Source organism: Juglans microcarpa x Juglans regia, chromosome 4S (genome assembly GCF_004785595.1).
Source record: "Juglans microcarpa x Juglans regia isolate MS1-56 chromosome 4S, Jm3101_v1.0, whole genome shotgun sequence".
Classification (NCBI taxonomy): Eukaryota; Viridiplantae; Streptophyta; class Magnoliopsida; order Fagales; family Juglandaceae; genus Juglans; species Juglans microcarpa x Juglans regia.
Genome location: NC_054601.1, coordinates 24,465,056 through 24,486,829, shown reverse-complemented (window position 1 = coordinate 24,486,829; position 21,774 = coordinate 24,465,056). Strand labels below are relative to the sequence as shown.

General features: G+C 36.9%; 5 protein-coding genes across 5 annotated transcripts; 4 read left to right on the top strand and 1 right to left on the bottom strand.

Moving 5' to 3' along the window:
- Window positions 1–31: 31 nt before the first annotated feature.
- On the top strand, window positions 32–1,503 carry LOC121261897 (peroxidase 5-like). Its single transcript, XM_041164304.1, has 2 exons — window positions 32–362; window positions 569–1,503. Exons 1-2 carry the CDS (start codon window positions 150–152, stop codon window positions 1,346–1,348), a joined length of 993 nt encoding a protein of 330 aa, XP_041020238.1. The 5' UTR covers window positions 32–149; the 3' UTR covers window positions 1,349–1,503.
- Window positions 1,504–3,840: 2,337 nt separating this feature from the next.
- Window positions 3,841–10,759, top strand: LOC121262196 (peroxidase 5-like). Its single transcript, XM_041164597.1, has 4 exons — window positions 3,841–3,861; window positions 3,926–4,041; window positions 4,149–4,303; window positions 10,137–10,759. Exons 1-4 carry the CDS (start codon window positions 3,841–3,843, stop codon window positions 10,757–10,759), a joined length of 915 nt encoding a protein of 304 aa, XP_041020531.1.
- Window positions 10,760–12,438: 1,679 nt separating this feature from the next.
- LOC121261896 (peroxidase 5-like) lies at window positions 12,439–13,744 on the top strand. Its single transcript, XM_041164303.1, has 2 exons — window positions 12,439–12,651; window positions 12,858–13,744. The coding sequence occupies exons 1-2, from the start codon at window positions 12,439–12,441 to the stop codon at window positions 13,635–13,637; spliced, it is 993 nt and encodes a 330-aa protein (XP_041020237.1). The 3' UTR covers window positions 13,638–13,744.
- A 1,710-nt stretch (window positions 13,745–15,454) lies between these two features.
- Window positions 15,455–16,575, top strand: LOC121262195 (peroxidase 5-like). The gene is made up of 2 exons (XM_041164596.1): window positions 15,455–15,691; window positions 15,799–16,575. The coding sequence occupies exons 1-2, from the start codon at window positions 15,455–15,457 to the stop codon at window positions 16,573–16,575; spliced, it is 1,014 nt and encodes a 337-aa protein (XP_041020530.1).
- A 1,167-nt stretch (window positions 16,576–17,742) lies between these two features.
- LOC121262194 (uclacyanin-3-like) lies at window positions 17,743–20,073 on the bottom strand. Its single transcript, XM_041164595.1, has 2 exons — window positions 19,899–20,073; window positions 17,743–18,266 (listed from the first exon to the last, which is right to left on the bottom strand). The coding sequence occupies exons 1-2, from the start codon at window positions 20,071–20,073 to the stop codon at window positions 17,743–17,745; spliced, it is 699 nt and encodes a 232-aa protein (XP_041020529.1).
- Window positions 20,074–21,774: the final 1,701 nt, after the last annotated feature.

Below are 21,774 nucleotides of genomic sequence, written 5' to 3'. Positions count from 1 at the left end.
TATAAATGGCTCAACCATTCCCTCCATCTCCATCATTCCCTTGTCATTATTCTTGCTGCTCATAGTTTACTCCATTCTCTTTCACAGTTCTGTGACTTCTTCATTCTCTGATCATTACAATAACGAGGCTTCTGGGTTGCAAAGTAAATATGGCAACCATCAAGATTTTCATGCTTTTCTTTCTAACCATCATGTGTACTATGGTCTCAGTATCATTGGCATCGCTCAAAGTGGGTTTCTATCATTCAACTTGTTATTCTGCAGAGTCAATTGTGAGAAAAGCTGTAAACAAAGCCGTGTCACAGAACCCTGGCATAGCTGCTGGCCTCATCAGAATGCATTTTCACGACTGTTTCGTCAGGGTATGCTCTTTGCAACCCATTAACTTTGTTAATTAGGTTCCTTTTTCTGTGGTGTTAAACTTCGTATGCACGTTGCACGTTTCGCAAATTCATCTTCAAGAGACAAATTGAGTCAAACAGCATTTGTAGAAGGAATTTATGGCAATAGATGTCTTAAGTACTACTCATGTTAATCATATTCACTGATCACCTATCAATTATTACAGGGTTGTGACGGCTCCGTTCTACTTGATTCAACCCCTGGGAATCCATCAGAGAAGGAACATCCAGCCAACAATCCAAGCTTAAGAGGCTTCGAAGTGATCGATGAAGCAAAGGCTGAACTTGAAGCTCAATGCCCACAAACTGTCTCATGCGCAGACGTTCTAGCATTTGCTGCCCGTGACAGCGCCTACAAAGTTGGAGGCATGAGTTATAAAGTGCCATCAGGACGACGCGATGGCAGGGTATCACTTAGCGACGAGCCTTCCCAAAACCTGCCGTCACCTTCTTTCAATGCCATGCAACTCAAAGAAAATTTTGCAAGAAAAGGCCTGAGTCTTGATGAAATGGTGACACTTTCTGGGGCACATTCTATAGGCGTGTCTCATTGTTCTTCCTTCTCAACTCGTTTATACTCTTTCAATGCAACACATCCACAAGACCCTTCAATGGACCCCATATTTGCTAGAAATCTGAAAAGAAAGTGTCCCCGACCACCTCAAAATGCTGGAAATGTGAATGATCCAACGGTGCCACTCAATGTTCTTACACCAAACAGGCTTGATAATAAATACTACACAGATTTGAAGAACCGCCGGGGCATATTGACGTCTGATCAAACTCTTCTGAGCAGCACTTCCACTGCGGGTATTGTGAAGAACAATGCAAGGCATGGTGCAGCATGGGCTTACAAGTTTGCTGCAGCCATGGTAAAAATGGGTTCTATTGATGTTCTCACAGGAAGCCAGGGTGAGATCAGGAAGAACTGTAGGGTTGTCAACTAAATTATTTGGGGCTTTTCTTTCCTGATGCTTTGTACTCTACATTCATCCTTCAATGTTATGGAAGTGTAAATCAATTCTTTTGAAGTTTAAAACCCAATAATCTTAAAGAAAATTCGGTTGATCTAAAAAGTAGAGTGATATATATATCTTTATATATAAGAGTAAGACATGATGTTTGTTTCGGCCCCGTTTGAAAGGAGTGATCCATATTGTAATCGATTGCTTTCACTCAACCGTGTTCAATGAAGTGTTATGTGCATGGTCCAGTCCACAGACCTAAGATATAATCCATAGGAAAATTATATAACTCTTTTTACAATTTTGTTTTAATTAGAGGGTTTTTTTTTACCTACACATAATTAAGATTTCTATTTTTTTTTTTAAAATAACTTGATGAAAGCTGTGGTTGTCGGCAGCCGGATTCCGGTGGTTCCACCACTAGTGGATGTCCGGATTGTCTTTTGGGGTGGCAGTCCGTCATGTGATGGTAAAAAAAAAAAAAAAAAAAAAAAAAAAAATAGTGATTGAAAGTTGTCTTGAAAATGATTAGCACCAAGACTTTTAATTAAGAGTAGTTTTGATAATGATGATATAAAAAAATATATTTTGCAATCGCAAGTTATTGTCATTTTCTTTATTTGCAGTTCTAATCTATTAAAATTGACACCAATTGACCTTCTTATAAGAAGTATTGAAGTTTGATCATTTATACCCTTGTTTAATATCTGATCATCACTGAGCTCAAAAAAAAAAAAAAAAGGAAAATAAAAAAAAGAAAACAAATGTGGCAAAGTAAGTTGGGTTATAAGTTTCCAGTTTAATAATTAGTAATTAGGTTCTGTTTGGGATAGAGAAACGGTTTTATTTTATCTAATCTCATTATTATAAATTTTTTAAATTTTTACTCAAAATATAATAAATAATTTAATTTTTTTAAATCTTAAAATAATAATAATATTAAAAAATAATATTTTAATAATATTTTATTCAATTTCTAATTTTAATTTAAAATTATTTCATTTTTTCTTACTATCCAAACGGACATATTGTGCTGTGAATTAAATTGGGGGTTTAAAAAAAAAAGGCTTCAATATAGGTACTACATGATATTAAAAAAAACGTGAGAAGAAACAAACGACTGCAATCATAGGGCCCTTCAGTAATTACATTCATGTTGATAGTTTGGTTGCAACATGTCATTACGTCCTCTTGTTTTGCATCGATTGGCCAAGAAAAAGGTACTGTAGGTACGATGCATGGATTCGTGACACGTGTCAGATTGTTCACAAACCCCACAGACATCTACCATTTTTGTTGTATCGGTAATTATTACGTTTATTTATTATGTAACGAACATATTTATTAAAAAAAAATTTAATTATAAACTATAGTGCGCATTAATACACATACTTATTTAATATAATTGATCAAAAGATAGATTTTATTAAAAATAATATTAATTTAATTTAAAATATAAAAATAATAATATTAATACGCACATTAATCCATAAACTTGATTATATATAACAAAACTCATTTATTAATTATTGAGAATGTGGTATACGATGACTATTCAGCGCGCATTAATATAATATATTATTACCATCGAGTAATTTCATTTAACCCCTTTGAAAGCCAAGAAAAAAACCAGTACCTTTCAAACTTTAGTTTAGACTGCTTTATTTCTCTGCTTTGCAGCAGCTGATGATAAGTTTTGGTTTAATTACAAGAGTACTTGAATTTTAAATAAAAATATTCCAAATATTAATTTTGAATTTCAAGAAAAATTAATGTTAAATACAATATTATAGTGTGCAAGTCTTGCATATATATATATATATATATATATATATATTTTTTTTTTAAATTAGAGTTTATCATTAAAAAATAATTTTTTATGCAGATTTTAAATTTATTCATTTTTTTTTTAAAAAAAATACTCGAAACTTAAATATTTTACAAGCAAATATCAAATATCATTTGAGAATATAAACAATATCAAGGAGGCTTTGTGGACATATTTGAAAGTCAAACAATAAGCGATGAATACGTCTTTTGCTAAAATTAAGGAGAATATAAAGTTATAAACAGATCAGAAATAATTCAAATCAGGGAATTAGGTGGCCAAGGGACCTGGGAATTACTGATCAGGGAATAATATATATATATATATATATATATATAGAAGTGTTCAAACTTCAGACGGCTTCAAGCTTCTGATCTATCACTATGGAATTGTTCAAACTGAGACAACTTCAAGCTTCTCTGCTTGATTATTTGCAGCGGCTGTATGATATAGCAATATCATCAATCTCCATCTTCACCTTTTCTCTGCCTATAAATACATATAGTATCAACTCTTCCATCCAATATCTCAAGCGCACACTTCATTTCAACATCTCTCTCCTTCTAGTGTCTCTCTCAGTAACATTCTTGCTTTGTTCCAATATATTCCCTTGTTTTTTGCTCTTTAAATATTGTCTCTCGAAAAGATGAGGTGCTTTGGTTGCACGGTGAATATGCCAACCCTATATTTTTGCTTGATTTTCTTTCTTACTATGTCTACTATGGCCTCAGTCTCGTTGTCCTACTGCTGAAGTAATTGTGAGGAAAGCTGTGAACAAAGCCGTGTCAAGAAATCCTGGCATAGCTGCAGGCCTCGTTAGAATCCATTTCCATGACTGTTTTGTTAGGGTATGTTTGTTTCTTCTTTTCGCAAAGTACTGAATCTCATATATTTTAAAAGCAGAACCATATCGTAATATCCCCTTATATTATTTCATTCACGTTAAATATTTCCGGGCTGTGATGCTTCCGTTCTACTAGATTCAACACATGGAAATCCAGTAGAGAAAGAAAATGGAGCCAACAATCCAAGCTTGCGAGGCTTTGAAGTGATTTACAAGGCAGAGTCGGAAATTGAATCTCAATGCCCTCAAACTGTGTCATGTGGTTGTTTTACTCGAATAAGTGAGGCACTTTTTTATAGGGTGATATGGCACGCGAAAAAATTGTCTCTGCTAGGATTGCCGCCTCTGCTCACGATGGCTGACACTGGGGGCCCTCCAGGCCCCTCGGCATTGGCTACTCGACTACATAGATTTGCAGATTTAGTTACCCAGTCTCCACAATCTATTCCTGAAGTCCAGATCCCGTTTAGAGCTCCAAAACAGGTTGCTGGGGAGGTTTTTCTTGTACTTTCAAAAGAAGAAATTGAGGCCTCTACGATGCCCTTCAAATTTACCTTGATATTAAAATTTCTCAAACAAAGGCCCTCATTGGATTGCATATGTGTGTATATCAGGAATCGATGGGGCTTTGTTAGCCAGCCGGTGGTTTCGACCATGAAAAAACCTAGGAATATTTTTGTGCGTTTCGCAAAGGAGGATGATTTTTTGAAATCCTTGGCTCGCGAATCCTGTGATGTGGAGGGCATACCATTCAGGGTTTTCCATTGGAAACCAGAATTTAATGAAGATCAGGAGCCTACTATGGTGCCGGTGTGGGTGATGTTACCGAGATTGCCATCGAATTTTTTCCACGAATCTTTCTTGAGGAACATAACGGCTCCCATTGGAAAATTTCTTCGTAGGGATAATACAATATGATGTGCCACTAGAACTGATGCTGCACGGGTATGCGTTGAAATGGACATCACGAAAACTCCATTAATGTTGTTTTGGATTGGCACGGCTGGGCAGCCTAGAAGCTGGTTGCAGGAGGTTGTCTATGAAACCTTACCCGCATATTGTCAAGCATGTTATATGCAAGGGCTCAATGGGTTGACCTGTAAGGGGAGGAAACGAAATACTTTGCTTGGAGGGAAGACAAAGCATATTTGGGCTCGAAAGGAGGCCACCGAAAATTAGGAGGTTCCTCCTGGAACTTTGGATCAACATGTACAAGAAAGAGTGAATACAAAGGGTATGCCGGTTGGGGAGAAAGTAGGTGAACTGGCTCATGAGCAGATAAAAGGCCAGGGGGTACAACTTGATGTTGCACAATCTCTGGGAGATATCCTTGAGGGAATTGAAGCGGCCTCATCGGGAGGTAAAGAAAAAATTATTGGGAATGTTGTTGAGGATAATTTTGTAGAGCATTCAATCGCGATTTTAACTAGTGTAGGAATAAAATTGGTAGAGGAGGTATGGGTTGAGGAATGTGCTGGGAATGTGGTGGGAAACTTTGAGGAATTAGTTGGGCCTCTATTTGGGGATGTGGTTGAATCACAGCAGGAAGGAGTAAATGAAAGTAGCGAGGAGGATGATGATGTTGGAGAAAATGATGGTAGAGATGGGGCTTCTGGTTCTATTTCAGAATTTGAAGGTCAAAGTAGAAAAAAAAAAAAAGGAAAAAATGAAAGAGTGGCCTTCGGATTCTGAGAATAATGGTCAACACAAGAAAGTTCTTAAATCTAGAAGTTCTACTCGGGTTTCTAGCAAACTCTCTCGCCTTAATTTATGAAGTGCAACTATATATTGTGGAACATTCGAGGACTGAGGTCCTCGAAACAGAGGCTTAAAAAGCTAATGCGAATGTTTAAGCCGAAGTTATTATGCCTAGCGGAACCTTTTAGCTCGGATGATAGGCTGCCAAAGCTTGTGCACGAGTTACATTTAAATGATGGTACTTCTAATAGTGTAAAGGGAGGGAAATTGTGGCTGTTATGGGATAATGGAATTCAACCCATTATGGTGGCGAAGTCGGAGCAACACATAATTGTTTCAGTGATGGAAAATGATAAGCGTGTTTTGATCTCCTTTGTATATGCTAAATGTACATTACAGGAGCGAAGGAAACTTTGGCATGATCTTTAAGATGTGGTTAGGGATAATGTTGCATGGGTTGTCGTTGGGGATTTTAACGTTATTGGGATGGATACAGAGCGTATAGGAAGAAGGGCAAGATCGACGGTGGCTAAGGGGGAGTTTAACTCTTTCATTGACGTTAATTGTTTACAAGAGATGTCTTTCACGGGAGGGACTATGTCTTGGTGTAATGGGCATTGAGATAGGACTAGAAGCTGGTCTCGCTTGGATAGAACTCTGGTAAATACTACGTGTTTTGATTGTTTCCCTAGTGCTTGTATGAAATATTTATCTCGAACCTCCTCGAATCATGGACCTATGGTGGTATGGATGGAAAAGCCTTTTGAAAGCTATGGACCATCTTACTTTCGGTTTCAACAAAAGTGGACCCTGCATGAAGATTTCCAGAGGCGTGTGAAGCAAGTTTGGGAAGAGCAGGTTGATGGGAGTGGGTTATGGAAATTGGTGGGGAAATTAAAGAAACTGAGGGTGGCTTTAAGGATCTAGAATAAATAGATTTTTGGATGGACACACAATCATATAAGCAGGTTAGAGCGAGAGATTGAGGCGCTTAATCAGAATCTTCAAAGTACAAATACAGAGGAGGATGTGGTTGCTTTACTGGCGACAAAAACAGAACTTGATGTGTGGCTTCGAAGGGGAGAAGTGAGGCTGACACAGATTACTAAACATAATTGGGCTGAGAAGGGTGAGGTGAGTATGGGCTTCTATGGTGCTTTGGCTAGGTAAGATTCTAATTTTGTGGGTTCAATGCGGTTGAGGGAGCGGTTGAGTTTTTCAAAAACTTCATGGAAACTCGTCCAGTTGCTGATCACCCAGATTTATCCTTTTGGATTAACAAAGACATCACAGAGGCCGAGAATAAGAAAATGTGTGAGCATCCATCAATCCAAGATATTAAAGGGGTTTTGTTCTTAATTCTAGTTGAAAGTAGTACCGGACCAGATGGCTTTGGCTCGGATTTTTTCAAAGAATGTTGGGAGATCGTGAAGACAAATGTAGTGGATTCGGTTTGGGATTTCTTTAGAGGTGCTGTGTTGCCTAGATTTTATACGTCTTATGTAGTTCTCATTCCGAAAGTGCCCAATCCAACAGAGTTTGAAAACTTCAGACCAATTAGCTTGTGTTCAGTAATTTACAAGGTTTGTTCTAAGCTATTAGTGAAACGGTTTACCCCTTTGATGTCTCGGCTTGTCTCTAGGGAACAAGGGGCATTCATACTGGGACGAAGTATCTTGGAAAATGTGAGCCTAACACAGGAACTAATGCATAGCTTAAACAAACAGGTGAGAGGAGGAAATGTTTTGATTAAGGTGAATTTTGCCAAAGCATATGATAGCATGAACTGAGAATTTCTGCTTAATATTTTGGCGACTTTTGGTTTTCTCATGATGTTTGCAGTTTGGTAGAACAGTGTGTCACCTTAGTTTGGTACTCGATAGTGATGAATGGTACTGTTAAGGGTTTTTATAAAGGAGGTAGGGGTCTTCGGCAAGGTGACCCTTTATCGCCATATCTTTTTATTTTAGCAGAAGAGTTACTCACTAGATTGCTGAAGGAAAAATATGAAAAATGAGCTATTTGTAGCTTCTCCCACCCAAGGGAGCTCCCTTAATCTCTCATCTTTTATATGCTGATGACGTGGTGATTTTCGCTAATGGTAGAAAAAAAATCCTTAAAGGCTATTATGGAGTGCCTGAAGACGTCTGAAGCGTGGATATGACAGGTAGTGAGTAAAGAAAAAATTGCTATTTACTTCTCTGATAAGATTCAGGCTGCTAGAAGAAGGTCAAGCCTTCGGATTATAGGTTTTGTTCAAGGAAACCTCCCCTTTAAATATTTAGGGGTCCCCATCATTGCAGGTAAATTGCTTACAAGGCACTTGGAAGAATTGTTAAGGAAGGTAATAGGGAAAATTAAAGGTTGGAAAGCTCAGTTGTTGTCTAAGGGAGCCAGAGTATTGTTACTAAGGCATGTTCTATCTAATATTCGAGTTCATCTTTTATCTGTTATACACATCCCTAAAGCATTTAGATGTTGTTAATAAAAGTTTCAACACTTTCTTTTGGGGTATAGAAAATGGCAGACCCCCAAGAAAAAAGAAAAAGAATTGCTTGGGAAAAAATTTGTAGACCGGCAAGGGAAGGTGGAGTTGGGTTACAGAAGCTTCCAAGCTTTGCATATGAAATTTGCATGGAAAATTATTGCGGAAAATTCCTTGTGGGCTTCATTCTTCCGTGCTAAGTATATTAAAAATTCTCATATATTCTTGGTGGATCTGAGTAAAGGAACAAGGTTTTGGTGAATGGTGATGAATTGTGTGCCAATGGTTTTAAAGCAGTCAAGATGGAAGGTAAAAGATGGAAAGGTTTCCTTTTGGTGGGACAAATGGTCTGAATTGGAGCCATTGGGTTTGAATAGAGAATATATTGTCTCTCCAAAGTTAACCTTATAAGAGGATAAATTAGAAACTGGTTGGAATGAAGAGTTGCTAATTTCTCTTATTGGTCGTGAGGCAACTTTGGAAGTTTTAGCCAAGCTCGACAACTGCAAGCAATGTCTTAACAAAATTTTTTGGGAAGGGTAAAAAAACGGGTCCTTCTCAGTGAGTAGCGCTTGCGAGTGTATCAGAGAAAAGGCCCCAGAGGTACCTTGGATGAAGTGGGTTTGGCATCCAGCTCTTCCAAAGAAAATCTCTACTACTATGTGGCAAGCCATGCATAAGGGATTACCGGTTGATGACAAGCTTTGGAGTATTGGTGTGCCTATTGTCTCTAAATGTGTGTGCTGCTCAAGAGGGGCATATGAAGACCAGAACCATGTCTTGGTGGAAGGTGAAATGGCCTCTGCAATCTGGAAAAGAATATCTGGGAGGTTGGGGCTGAGGTCTGATCGAAATGGAAGTTGGAGGCAAAAAATTGAGCTTTGGTTTCGAAGGGCAAGGAGATCCAATATAAGAGGTATGTTGTTTGGCTTAATTCCTTCCATTATTACTTGGTAATTATGGCTATGGCACTGTACAGTTCACATGGAGGGAAGGGTTGAAAATATAGAGTTGGTCTGGAGGAAAATCCTTTATTAAATTTCGTGGGTGGGTCTTAAAATCAAGGTTGTAAAGGAATGGCATGCTGATGATGAAAGTATTGTGGAAGATTTAGGCTTGACCATAAATTATAATGTTAAGAGGAAGCCGAGATTGGTTGTGTGGCAGAAACCAATTTTTGGGTGGTGTAAGCTTAACTCAGATGGTTGTAGTAAAGGTAATCCTGGTCTTTCAGATGCAAGAGGTATTATAAGAAATGATAGGGGTGAACTCATTCTTGCTTATGCTGAAAGACTAGAGCCCGGTACAAATAACAATGCTGAATTAATGGCATTGTTATATGGTTTACGGCATTCTGCCAAGTTGGGCTTGAGGGGTGTAGAAATTGAATGTGACTCTGCTATTTTGATTAAATGGTTACGTAATGGTAGCTGTGGCATTTGGAAATTACAAGAGTTTTGGGAGTAGATTGTTGTGTTGCTTGCTGGTTTTTCGCACAGGATAAAACATGTTTTCAGAAAGAGGAATGCTGTGGCGGATGGTTTGGCAAAGTTGGGGGCTGATGGTTTTTCAGGCTTGTGGACCGGATCATCTTCTATCCCATCACAGATTAGGGGCCTCTTGCGAATTGATAAAGTAGGCTTACCTACAATGAGGGTATAGTTTTTATGGTTGGGTGAGTTGGAACATGGGATGAGGAACGACCTTAGCATACCCCTGATATTCTCTTGGCTCCAGAAAGTTGATAGTTCTGAAAATGTATCACGGTTTCTTTTCATGGAAATGTAATTTACAACAATATATAGTTTCTTGTAACTACGGTTTTCCTCCGCTATAAATGAAATTTTTTTCTTCAATAAAGCTCAGAGGTCCCGTCCTCCTTCATTAAAAAAAAAAAAAATCGTGTCGCGTGCAGACATTCTAGCCTTTGTTGCTTGTGACAGTTCCTATAAAGTGGGTGGTATAAATTATGCGATGCCATCAGGACGTCGTGATGGCAGAGTATCTTTGAAGGATGAGCCTGACGTGAACCTCCCACCACCTTCCTGTAATGCTAAGGAACTACAAGAAAATCTTGAAAGAAAAGGCCTTAGTTTGGATGAAATGGTGACACTTTGCAGGGCACATTCTATAGGGGTCTCACATTGTTCTTCCTTCTCAACTCGGTTATACTCTTTCAATGCAACACATCCACAAGATCCTTCGATGGACCACATATTTGCTAGAAGCTTAAAAGCAAAGTGTCCCCCACCATCAAATTCTGGAGATGGACGTGATCCAACGGTGCCACTTGATGTTCTCCCACCAAACAAGCTAGATAACAAGTACTACAAAGATTTGAAGAACCACCAAGGCTTGTTGACATCTGACCAAACTCTTTTTAGCAGCTCTTCAACGAAAAATATTGTGAGGAACAATGTAAGGAATGATGCAGCTTGGGCCAACAAGTTTGCTTCAGCTATAGTGAAAATGGGTTACATCGATGTTCTCACAGGAAGACAGGGTGAGGTCAGGAAGGACTGCAAGCTTGTTAACTAGATCAAAGATCTGAAGTTCAATGGCATCTATAATGACCAAATTGAATGAGTTTTAATTGAGTCGACTCGGGCATAAATGAGCGGATCTTAACTAGTTTTGGCTGAGTTGAGTTGATTTTAGTCGAATATGTGTCATTTACTAATCGAGTGAGTAACTGCTTTTACGAGCGAGGTTACTTTTTTTTCTTTTTTACGAATCGAGTTCGATTCGAATTTAACCGGACTAACATATCGAGTCAACTATTGAACAGAATGATTCATTTACAGCAATGAGGTAGGCCGGCCAACTTCTGGAACTGTTCAAAGAAAGACAGCTTCAAGTTTGGTACGATTTGGTCATTATATATACATGCCCTTTGGCCATGCAATTAAAGCTGCTGTCTTCTGCAAGGCATATGATCTTCGCCAGACGGATGCCATTTTAAGTAAATTGAAATGGTTATTTTCAATAGCTTCCAATGCAGAAATGCTACGAAGTCATGGGAAGACGGCCTAACTTTCCAATATCCATCCATATGTCACGCGGTTTCCTGGTTGTACCCCGGCAGTACTGGCAAGAGTGGATGTTACCTCGATCCTTTGTAAATTACTTTGCTTACAAGTCATTCATTTCATATATATAGTATTTTTTATAGAATAATGCTACTTATAGTCTCCATGTATATGCAAATTTAGTCAATTTCGTCTTTAAATTTTTTTAAAATTACAATAATATTTTTATCAAAATAATACCTTTTTTCATTTAACGAAAAGTTTACACATAGAGTCTCTATTTAGATATTGCAAATATATATAATACATACATATACATATATATATATATATAATAATAATAATGGCGGTCCCACGAACTGTCTCACCAAACTTTCATTAATATATCTGGTTTAAACGTCATAAGACATACAAGAACCCCATCTAGCTGAAAAATGGAGATAAAAATACTGAAGGCTCACTGAACTCGCGTGTTGCAAAATTATAAGATAGATATAAAACCAATTCAGTTTCAGTTAGAGGCCTCGACCGACTAGTCGAACACGAGTAAAATCTTGACTGATAAATTGACAGAAATAATTTTTTGAAAAGACTTCAAATATTTCTCCCGATCGACCCTGGGGAAAGGGGACTAGAGGAAAAGCTAGTACTGCATGCACCATTAAGAAATTTCCCCAAATTTAAAACTATGTATAATATTGTTTCGTATTTTAGAAATTTCATCCTGAACGTTATCCATCCTCGTCGTCAGTTAACATATTTTGCAAGTCAAAGATCAAGATATGCAATACCACCCACTCAGAATGATTAGCTTATATATACAATAATATATATATAGAAGATCAAGCATATATATATATATATATATATATATAAAATAAGAAACTGTACGTGGGAGAGTGAGCCAGTGAAGAAGGTTTCCTCTTGCCTAGCTTTGAACAGCTCAAACTTGGACACCTTCAAGCTTCGCTGCTATGCAATACACGCTTTGGTTTACAAAGTAAAACCGTCAGCCTCAAGCTGTACTTCTCCTTTTTCTCTATAAATGGCTCAACCATTCCCTCCACCTCCATCATTCCCTTGTCATTATTCTTGCTGCTCATAGTTTACTCCATTCTCTTTCACAGTTCTGTGACTCCTTCATTCTCTGATCATTACAATAACGAGGTTTCTGGGTTGAAAGTAAATATGGCAACCATCAAGATTTTCATGCTTTTCTTTCTAACCATCATGTGTACTATGGTCTCAGTATCATTGGCATCGCTCAAAGTGGGTTTCTATCATTCAACTTGTTATTCTGCAGAGTCAATTGTGAGAAAAGCTGTAAACAAAGCCCTGTCACAGAACCCTGGCATAGCTGCTGGCCTCATCAGAATGCATTTTCACGACTGTTTCGTCAGGGTATGCTCTTTGCAACCCATTAACTTTGTTAATTAGGTTCTTTTTTCTGTGGTATTAAACTTCGTATGCACGTTGCACGTTTCGCAAATTCATCTTCAAGAGAAAAATTGAGTCAAACAGCATTTGTAGATGGAATTTATGGCAATAGATGTCTTAAGTACTACTCATGTTAATCATATTCACTGATCACCTATCAATTATTACAGGGTTGTGATGGCTCCGTTCTACTTGATTCAACCCCTGGGAATCCAGCAGAGAAGGAAAATCTAGCCAACAATCCAAGCTTAAGAGGCTTCGAAGTGATCGATGAAGCAAAGGCTGAACTTGAAGCTCAATGCCCACAAACTGTCTCATGCGCAGACGTTCTAGCATTTGCTGCCCGTGACAGCGCCTACAAAGTTGGAGGCATAAGTTATAAAGTGCCATCAGGACGACGCGATGGCAGGGTATCACTTAGCGACGAGCCTTCCCAAAACCTGCCGCCACCTTCTTTCAATGCCATGCAACTCCAAGAAAATTTTGCAAGAAAAGGTCTGAGTCTTGATGAAATGGTGACACTTTCTGGGGCACATTCTATAGGCGTGTCTCATTGTTCTTCCTTCTCAACTCGTTTATACTCTTTCAATGCAACACATCCACAAGACCCTTCAATGGACCCCATATTTGCTAGAAATCTGAAAAGAAAGTGTCCCCGACCACCTCAAAATGCTGGAAATGTGAATGATCCAACGGTGCCACTCGATGTTCTTACACCAAACAGGCTTGATAATAAATACTACACAGATTTGAAGAACCGCCGGGGCATATTGACGTCTGATCAAACTCTTCTGAGCAGCACTTCCACTGCGGGTATTGTGAAGAACAATGCAAGGCATGGTGCCGCATGGGCTTACAAGTTTACTGCAGCCATGGTAAAAATGGGTTCTATTGATGTTCTCACAGGAAGCCAGGGTGAGATCAGGAAGAACTGTAGGGTTGTTAACTAAATTATTTGGGGCTCTTCTTTCCTGTATGCTTTGTACTCTACATTCATTCTTCAATGTTATGCAAGTGTAAATCAATTCTTTTGAAGTTTAAAATCCAATAATCCTAAAGAAAAGAGTGATATCTATATCTTTATAAGAGTAAGGCTCCGTTTGGATATTAGAGTATTATGAGAATACTCTGTATTATTGTTTATTATTTTATTATTATTATTTAATATTTTAGTATTATTATTTATAAAATATCTAAGATAAGCTCACTACTTAAATGCAACCCAAGACGTTATGTTTGTTTCGGCCCCGTTTGCAAGGACTAGTGATCCTGCATATTGCAATCGATTGCTTTCACTCAACCGATCGAGTTCGATGAAGTGTTATGTGCATGCGTGGTCCAGTCCACAGACCAAAGATAATCCATAGGAAAATCATATAGCTCTTTTTACAATTTTGTTTTAAATAGAGGGGTTTTTTTTACCTACACATAATTAAGATTTATAATTTATAATTACCTTCAGTTTGATAGTTTCTTTTAGCGCAACATATAATAACGTCCTCTTGTTTTGCATCGATTGGCCAAGAAAAAGGTACTGTACGGACTATGCATGGATTCTTGACACGTTTCAGCTTGTTCACAAACCCGCATATCTAAAATTTTTGTTGTATTGGTAATTATTACGTTTATTTATTGGAAAATGTTAGTTCCCCTCACTTTCATGATTCAGCGCTTGTATATTTAATTTTTTTTTTACTTAATAATTAAAGAATTAATTTTTAATATATTGATATATTTTCTTTTATTCTTTTTAAAAAAATTTAAATATATTAAAAAAATATAAAAATAAAATATAAAAAATAAAAATAAGATTTGTGGCTGGCGGCACGCCAGCGGTCTGGCCGGCGGTCCCGTATGCCCCATATATTTATTATGTACCAAACATATTTATTGATTATGGAGAGTGTGGTATACGATTGACTATTCAGCATTAATATAATATATTATTACCATCGTGTAATTCCATTTAACCCCTTTGAAAGTCAAGAAAAAAAAAAGCCAATGATATAATAAGTTTTGGTTTAATTACAAGAGTACTTGAATTTTAAATAAAAAATATTCCACATATTAATTTTGAATTTCAGGAACGATTAATATTAAATACAATATTAGATTACGCAAGTCTCGTACTTTTTCTTTAAAAAAATTAAATTTTATCATTAAAAAAATAATTTTTTTACATAAATTTTAAATTTATCTATTGTTTTTTTCAAAAATAAATTTAAAATCACAAATATCATTTCTAAAATATAAATAGTACTAGAACAACGAGGCTTTTTGGACATGTTTGAAAGTAAAACAATAAGCGATGAATACGTCTTTTGCCAAAAAGGAGAATATAAATAGATCAGAAATAATTCAAATCAGGGAATTAGGTGGCCAAGGGAACTGGGAATTACTGATCAGGGAATATTATATATATATATATATATGGAAGTGTTCAAACTTCAGACGGCTTCAAGCTTCTCTATAACTATGGAATTGTTCAAACTGAGACAGCTTCAAACTTCTCTGCTTGATTATTTGCAGCGGCTGTATGATAACACGTTTTGCATGGTTTACAAAGTACTACAGCTGCCCATAGCAATATCATCATCAATCTCCATCTTCACCTTTTCTCTGCCTATAAATACATATAGTATCAACTCTTCCATCCAATATCTCAAGCACTTCATTTCACCATCTCTCTCTCAGTAACATTCTTCCGTCCATATTCACGTTCCAATATATTCCCTTGTTTGTTGCTTTAATATTGTCTCTCGAAAAGATGAGGTCCATTGGTTGCGCGGTGAATATGCCAACCCTATACTTTTGCTTGATTTTCTTTCTTACTATGTCTACAATGGCCTCAGTCTCGTTGGCATCCCTCAAAGTGGGCTTTTATAGGACAAGTTGTCCTACTGCTGAAGTACTTGTGAGGAAAGTTGTGAACAAAGCCGTGTCAAGAAATCCTGGCATAGCTGCAGGCCTCATCAGAATGCATTTCCATGACTGTTTTGTTAGGGTATGTTTGTTTCTTCTTTTCCCAAAGTACTGAATCTCCTATATTTTAAAAGCAAAACCATATCGTAATATCCCCTTATATAATTTCATTCACGTCAAATACTTCAGGGCTGTGATGCTTCCGTTCTACTAGATTCAACACCTGGAAATGCAGCAGAGAAAGAAAATAGAGCCAACAATCAAAGCTTGCGAGGCTTTGAAGTGATTTACGAGGCAAAGTCGGAAATTGAATCTCAATGCCCTCAAACCGTGTCGTGTGCAGACATTGTAGCCTTTGCTGCTCGTGACAGTTCCTATAAAGTGGGTGGTATAAATTATGCGGTGCCATCAGGACGTCGTGATGGCAGAGTATCTTTGAAGGATGAGCCTGACGTGAACCTCCCACCACCTTCCTTTAATGCCAAGGAACTACAAGAAAATTTTGAAAGAAAAGGCCTTAGTCTGGATGAAATGGTGACACTTTCCGGAGCACATTCTATAGGGGTCTCACACTGTTCTTCCTTCTCAACTCGCTTATACTCTTTCAATGCAACACATCCACAAGATCCCTCGATGGACCCCATATTTGCTAGAAGCTTAAAAGCAAAGTGTCCCCCACCATCAAATTCCGGAGATGGACATGATCCAACGGTGCCACTAGATGTTCTCACACCAAACAAGCTAGATAACAAGTACTACAAAGATTTGAAGAACCACCGAGGCTTGTTGACATCCGACCAAACTCTTTTTAGCAGCTCTTCAACGAAAAATATTGTGAGGAACAATGCAAGGAATGATGCAGCTTGGGCCAACAAGTTTGCTTCAGCTATGGTGAAAATGGGTTACATCGATGTTCTCACAGGAAGACAGGGTGAGGTCAGGAAGGACTGCAGGTTTGTTAACTAGATCAAAGATCTGAAGTTGATCAATGCATGGCATCTGTATGCATGCAATTTTTTCAATTCTTTATTCATTTTCCATCAATTCTTTCATTTTCAATTCAAGTGTAAATCTGCTTAATTTATAACAGTTTCTGGATTTTGATTATCCTAATGTGGATTCTTTCCAAAAATAAACAAAATAATTTCTTACTTGTAAGTTGTATATGCTCCAAGGCACTCTGCATAAGCACAATCACTTTTGTGCAAGTCTTCAAATTTTTTGTTTGCACTCTAGAATTCTTATGATTAAGTGGTAGGAATTGAAACATGAGTAGGATAAGATAATTAAGACTTTTCATGCTACCTAGCAAAGCGAAAACGACCCGCCAGAACCCTTGATCAGAAAGATATTGGCCGGTAAACGCGCGCACTTATATAAGCTCGTTCAAATATATATTAGGACTTTTCTCCCTAAGGAAATTAAGGGGAGAGAAAAGGGTACTGCATGCAACATATATATGCAAGAATTGCCCATTACAGCCAGCTAGACATTCCTAATTTCACAATAATATGTATGTATATATTTTAGTGGGTCCAATTGCACTAAAACTTTCAAATTAATTAAATTTATCACATTAATTTACATGTGGATAAGTTTTTGTAAACATTTCTGGGGGTGCAATTGTTTTTCATTTTTCAGAGCAACATCTACATATATAAGCAATCAACAAGACTTCTTTGATCATACCGTGTTGAGGAATAATCACACATATATTGCCTATGGACATGGTCTTGGTCGGGCATGTTTATAAGGAATGAACAATCTTCTCTTGTAGAACCGATTTTATGAAATGAGTTAGGCTCATAAATTATTTCATACATCACTACAAGAAAAATGTTTATTTGTGGCCTACTATTTTCTACAAAAATAATTATTTTCTTCTAAAATGAGTCTATTTTTCTCGTAAATAGTCATTCTCGTCATAAATAATCCGTCATAAATGATCGTTTTTCTTGTTGTGAGTTGATCACTAAATTAATAAAGAAACAAATTTAAGCTTGTTTAAGTACATCGTACGTAGAACGTTTGGTTATTGATTAATTAATTAAACATAACTAGTTAACTACTGCTACTACTACTAGCAGCTGGGAACAATATGATCTCTATCCTCCCTATAGAATCACATCCATATTAATAATATGCAAGAAAACCCAAAGCCATCATAAGGTGAAGACCAAGCAAGACCTTGGATGGTAGCAACGATGTCGGGGCAGTGTTCTTTGATGGTGCAGGCGCCTCTGCTCCGGGCAGAGAGAAATGTACTGGTGGTTGAGCATCCGGAGTGGCTGGAATGGTAGTAGTGGGACTTAGGCTAGGTGGATGGGTTGGCTGATAACTTGGTGGAGATGGTAGTGAGGAACTTGGACTTGGACTTGGACTTGGAGTTGATGAGGTACGTGGATTTGATGGACTTGGGCTTGGAGAAGGAGTCGGGCTTGGACTAGGTTGGATGATCAGGACCCTGATGTCGACCTTCTGGCCGGCTTGGCAGTGACCCGGAAAGGAGCAAAGGTAGTAATAATGGCCAGGCTTCCACATGGTGATGGAGTCCCTGCCGCTAGTGTATAAGTTGAGTGGACTTCTTACGTTGCATGACTCGAAATCCTCGCGGCTCACTTCCATTACGTCGTTGGATTTGTAATCATACTGGAAAACTGCACGTCAAACAGCAACTAGCTAGATCATATAGATTAATAAGAAATTGTACTAATTTATATATATATATATATGTTTAGAATGTATAAGTCCGTATAAGCTAAATGAAAAAAGAAAAAGAAATAACAAATTCCACTTTCTAAAAAATAAACTTTTTCAAAAAGCTTTAACACTCGGAGCATGATATTATATATAATAGTGGTAGTCATGAATTAATCTGATGATCTCTTGGCGTGTCACCACTAAGTAGACCCAAATGTAAAATAACATAGAAGTTATAAAGTTAAAACAAGCATTATGAAAAAGTTCCATTTACAATTCTACGTACTGATCTGTCGAGGATTTAAGGTTTAGTACCACTAGGTAAAATTGCCATGACGACCGAGACCGAAAAACAAAAGAACTAAACGCTAGGTTTTCTACCAATGAATGAGATACATGAACGTTAAAACCGTTGGGTGCTACGTACCAAAGAGAAGGATGAATATTCCTAATATTGAATATTGCTAGTATATATCCTGAGCTTTGTTATTCATCATCTTCACACACCACACACCACATACTATATTTTTTTTTTATTTTTTATTTTTTAATTTCATTCTTCTTAAACTTATTAAATTCTTGTACTTATCATCTATAGGTCACACATTTGGTAAGAGAAAAAAATAAAAAAATAAAAAAAGTGTTGTGCATGTGTGATGTGTGGGAATGATGAATAGAATTTTTTAGTATATATATATATATATATATATATGGATAGTGCTACTATGTTACCCATATTTGCCCAATTGGTGTGCTCCTAGTGTAATTTTTTTTTTTTGTGTTTTCTTCTAAATATTTTTTAAACATCTTTAAATATTTAAAAAAAAAAAACCAATACACTAGTCATTTCCTTAATCATTAAGTAAAATAATAAAATAAAATAAAATAATAAAAGATGAGTTCTCTCTAATTGCACTTGTCCAGCGCCTAAGAAAATCCCTAGATGACAACTCTACCACCACTAGCAGTCATTCACACTGCGGAACGGCTACAAGAAACGCAAATATAGAAATTATACACTAAGCCCCATGGCCATGTTCACCTTCTTACATATTTGTATCCCAAAAAATCTATTTTTTGTATCGTTACTATACTCTGTAATTTCTCCCACGTATCATGTATATATTGAAAGCTAGACTCTCAATCAATGGACTGATCTCACGGTCATGTGTGAAATTTTTCCACAAACACCTAAAGTGCAATTTCCATTAGTTTACATGTTATAAATGGATAATAATTAGAACAAAAACGTTACATCAGAGACGGGATCCTAAATGTGAGCGTGCTGTAGTACTGTTTTCACTATTCACATAAACAGTACTAAAATACAGTTCATGATCATGTGTGCTCGGACAAATTAAGAAACATGTATGGACAAGCTGCCAAAATACTTAATTTACTCATGTTTATGTACAATAAAATCATTTTGGTTTGTCCATCACTGTCTGATCTTAATTAATCGATCAAACTAATTAAAGAAATTCCGCCATAACTATTAATCACTATGTGATTGGAAAAAACATGTCAATAATATTAGAAATTGAAAAGAAAATGAAGTAGCAATATTAAGATAAGAAAAGGTTACTTACAAAAAGTATCGCCGACGAAGAAGGTCGAATTAGAAGACCAAACCTTGTAATCAACGTTGCTTTCGTTAGTCCACCCGTTAGAGTCGCCCACCTTATACACAGCACCAAAGCAGACACCAACGCCGGCCGACATGAAACTGAGCATAATCATTGCGCCTGTAGCCAAACAAGCCATGGCGATCACACCATACAATGGCAAAGAGAGATCTATAAAAAAGGATACAAGAGAGGGATCGGAACACAATTGTGGGAGAAACACCTAAGAGGCCGCACGTCTAATTTATATATATATATATACACATATTGATTCTGAGGTGCAGCTATATATGGAAGGGAGAAGATTTCACAAGAAAAGTTTCTCTTACCAATATGTATATATTGATTCTTAGCGTGATTTGAGTGAAATAATGGACAGGATTATGTGTAATTAATTAATGATATGGTCAAGGCAACGTATCTTACCAATGACCAGCCACCTTGTTACTCTGGTTGGTTATTAGTGGAGAATCAGAAATGGAATTAAGTACGTGAATGGACGAGTATGGAAAAGCATTTTTCTTTGTAATTTCCTTTGCGGTTTGAATTCATTATAATTTGTCCAACTGTTATCTAATTATTTCAAAGAATTTAATGATAAAATCTGTACGCCCTTTTGAAAATGGTCAATTTTAATTCGTTGCCGCCAAGTTCATAGCTGGGAATCTATCCAGTTCCCGTTGAGTACGTACTTCAGCTTAATGATATTGGTTTCTTTTTCTTCCCCATTTTAGATCTATGTCCTGATGAGGGCCAGCAAGCTTCCTACAAGCTTCATTTTCCTTGATTCCAGTTAAGGAAATTTTCTTAACCTATATAGAACTCAACAGCGCTACCCCTGGTTTTAGGGCTGCTAGAGTTCTAAAATTCTCGTTTAGAATATGTTCCCTTTTTCACTTTTGGCAAGTTTTTCTTGCCTTATACCAGACCCAGTTTGGCAAGTTTCCTCTACTTGCCTTGTATAGCAAATCGGCAACTGAAACAATTGATCGATCAAAACGTTCAAACAGAAGCTGAAATTAGGAAAACTAACGCATCTATATTTCGAACTTACATATTCAAGCTAGAAAAAGTATAGTTCTGCGGGATAGGGCTCTCTGCAAAGTAACAACATCAGATCACTTTGTTGATGCTGCTATTGGTCTTGCTATTGGCACTACAAGAAATATGGCTTTTTGTGGCGATTTTATGTCTATTGGAAATAAAATTGCTACAAAAAGCCTTTAATTGCGGTCAGGAGATAAGTCATGGAGTGATCAAGAGATGCCATCATGCACCAATAATTGCAACAGATCCAGATCAGTGCTTTTACATGTTAGTGGGACCTTAAAATATTCTATTATTTTGTGCACTTTTTTCATCTTTTATAGAATTAAATAGCTAATTCTGAATCGGTACATGCACCTAAAATATTCCATTCCTGTGTGTAGATATAAAGTTTGAATAAGACTAGGTGACTAAGTTGATAAGTTTATATAGAATTAGATGACTAAAATGATAGAGTTTATCTTATTAATAAGTTTAAATTTGAATGAATGTAAAATAATTGTTGACTTTATTTTAAACAACATTAAGTCTATCTAGGAGTCTTTAAGGTTGGTTAGATAAGTCAGCAACATGAAATTTGAATTCAAAAAGATCTGTAATTATCCAGAACAGAAGTTGAATATAGTTCAGTAACTACAGAGAAAAGTTATCGCGATATGTCAGCAATTCGTCAGGAAACGTTCTCGAGACAATCTCTGCCCGTCAGCAAAATTCTACTTCAACTGAGACTCTTTTCAGATTGTTTATTTAAAGGATTCTATTGGTTAGGATCCATAAAGATTCAGATCTACAT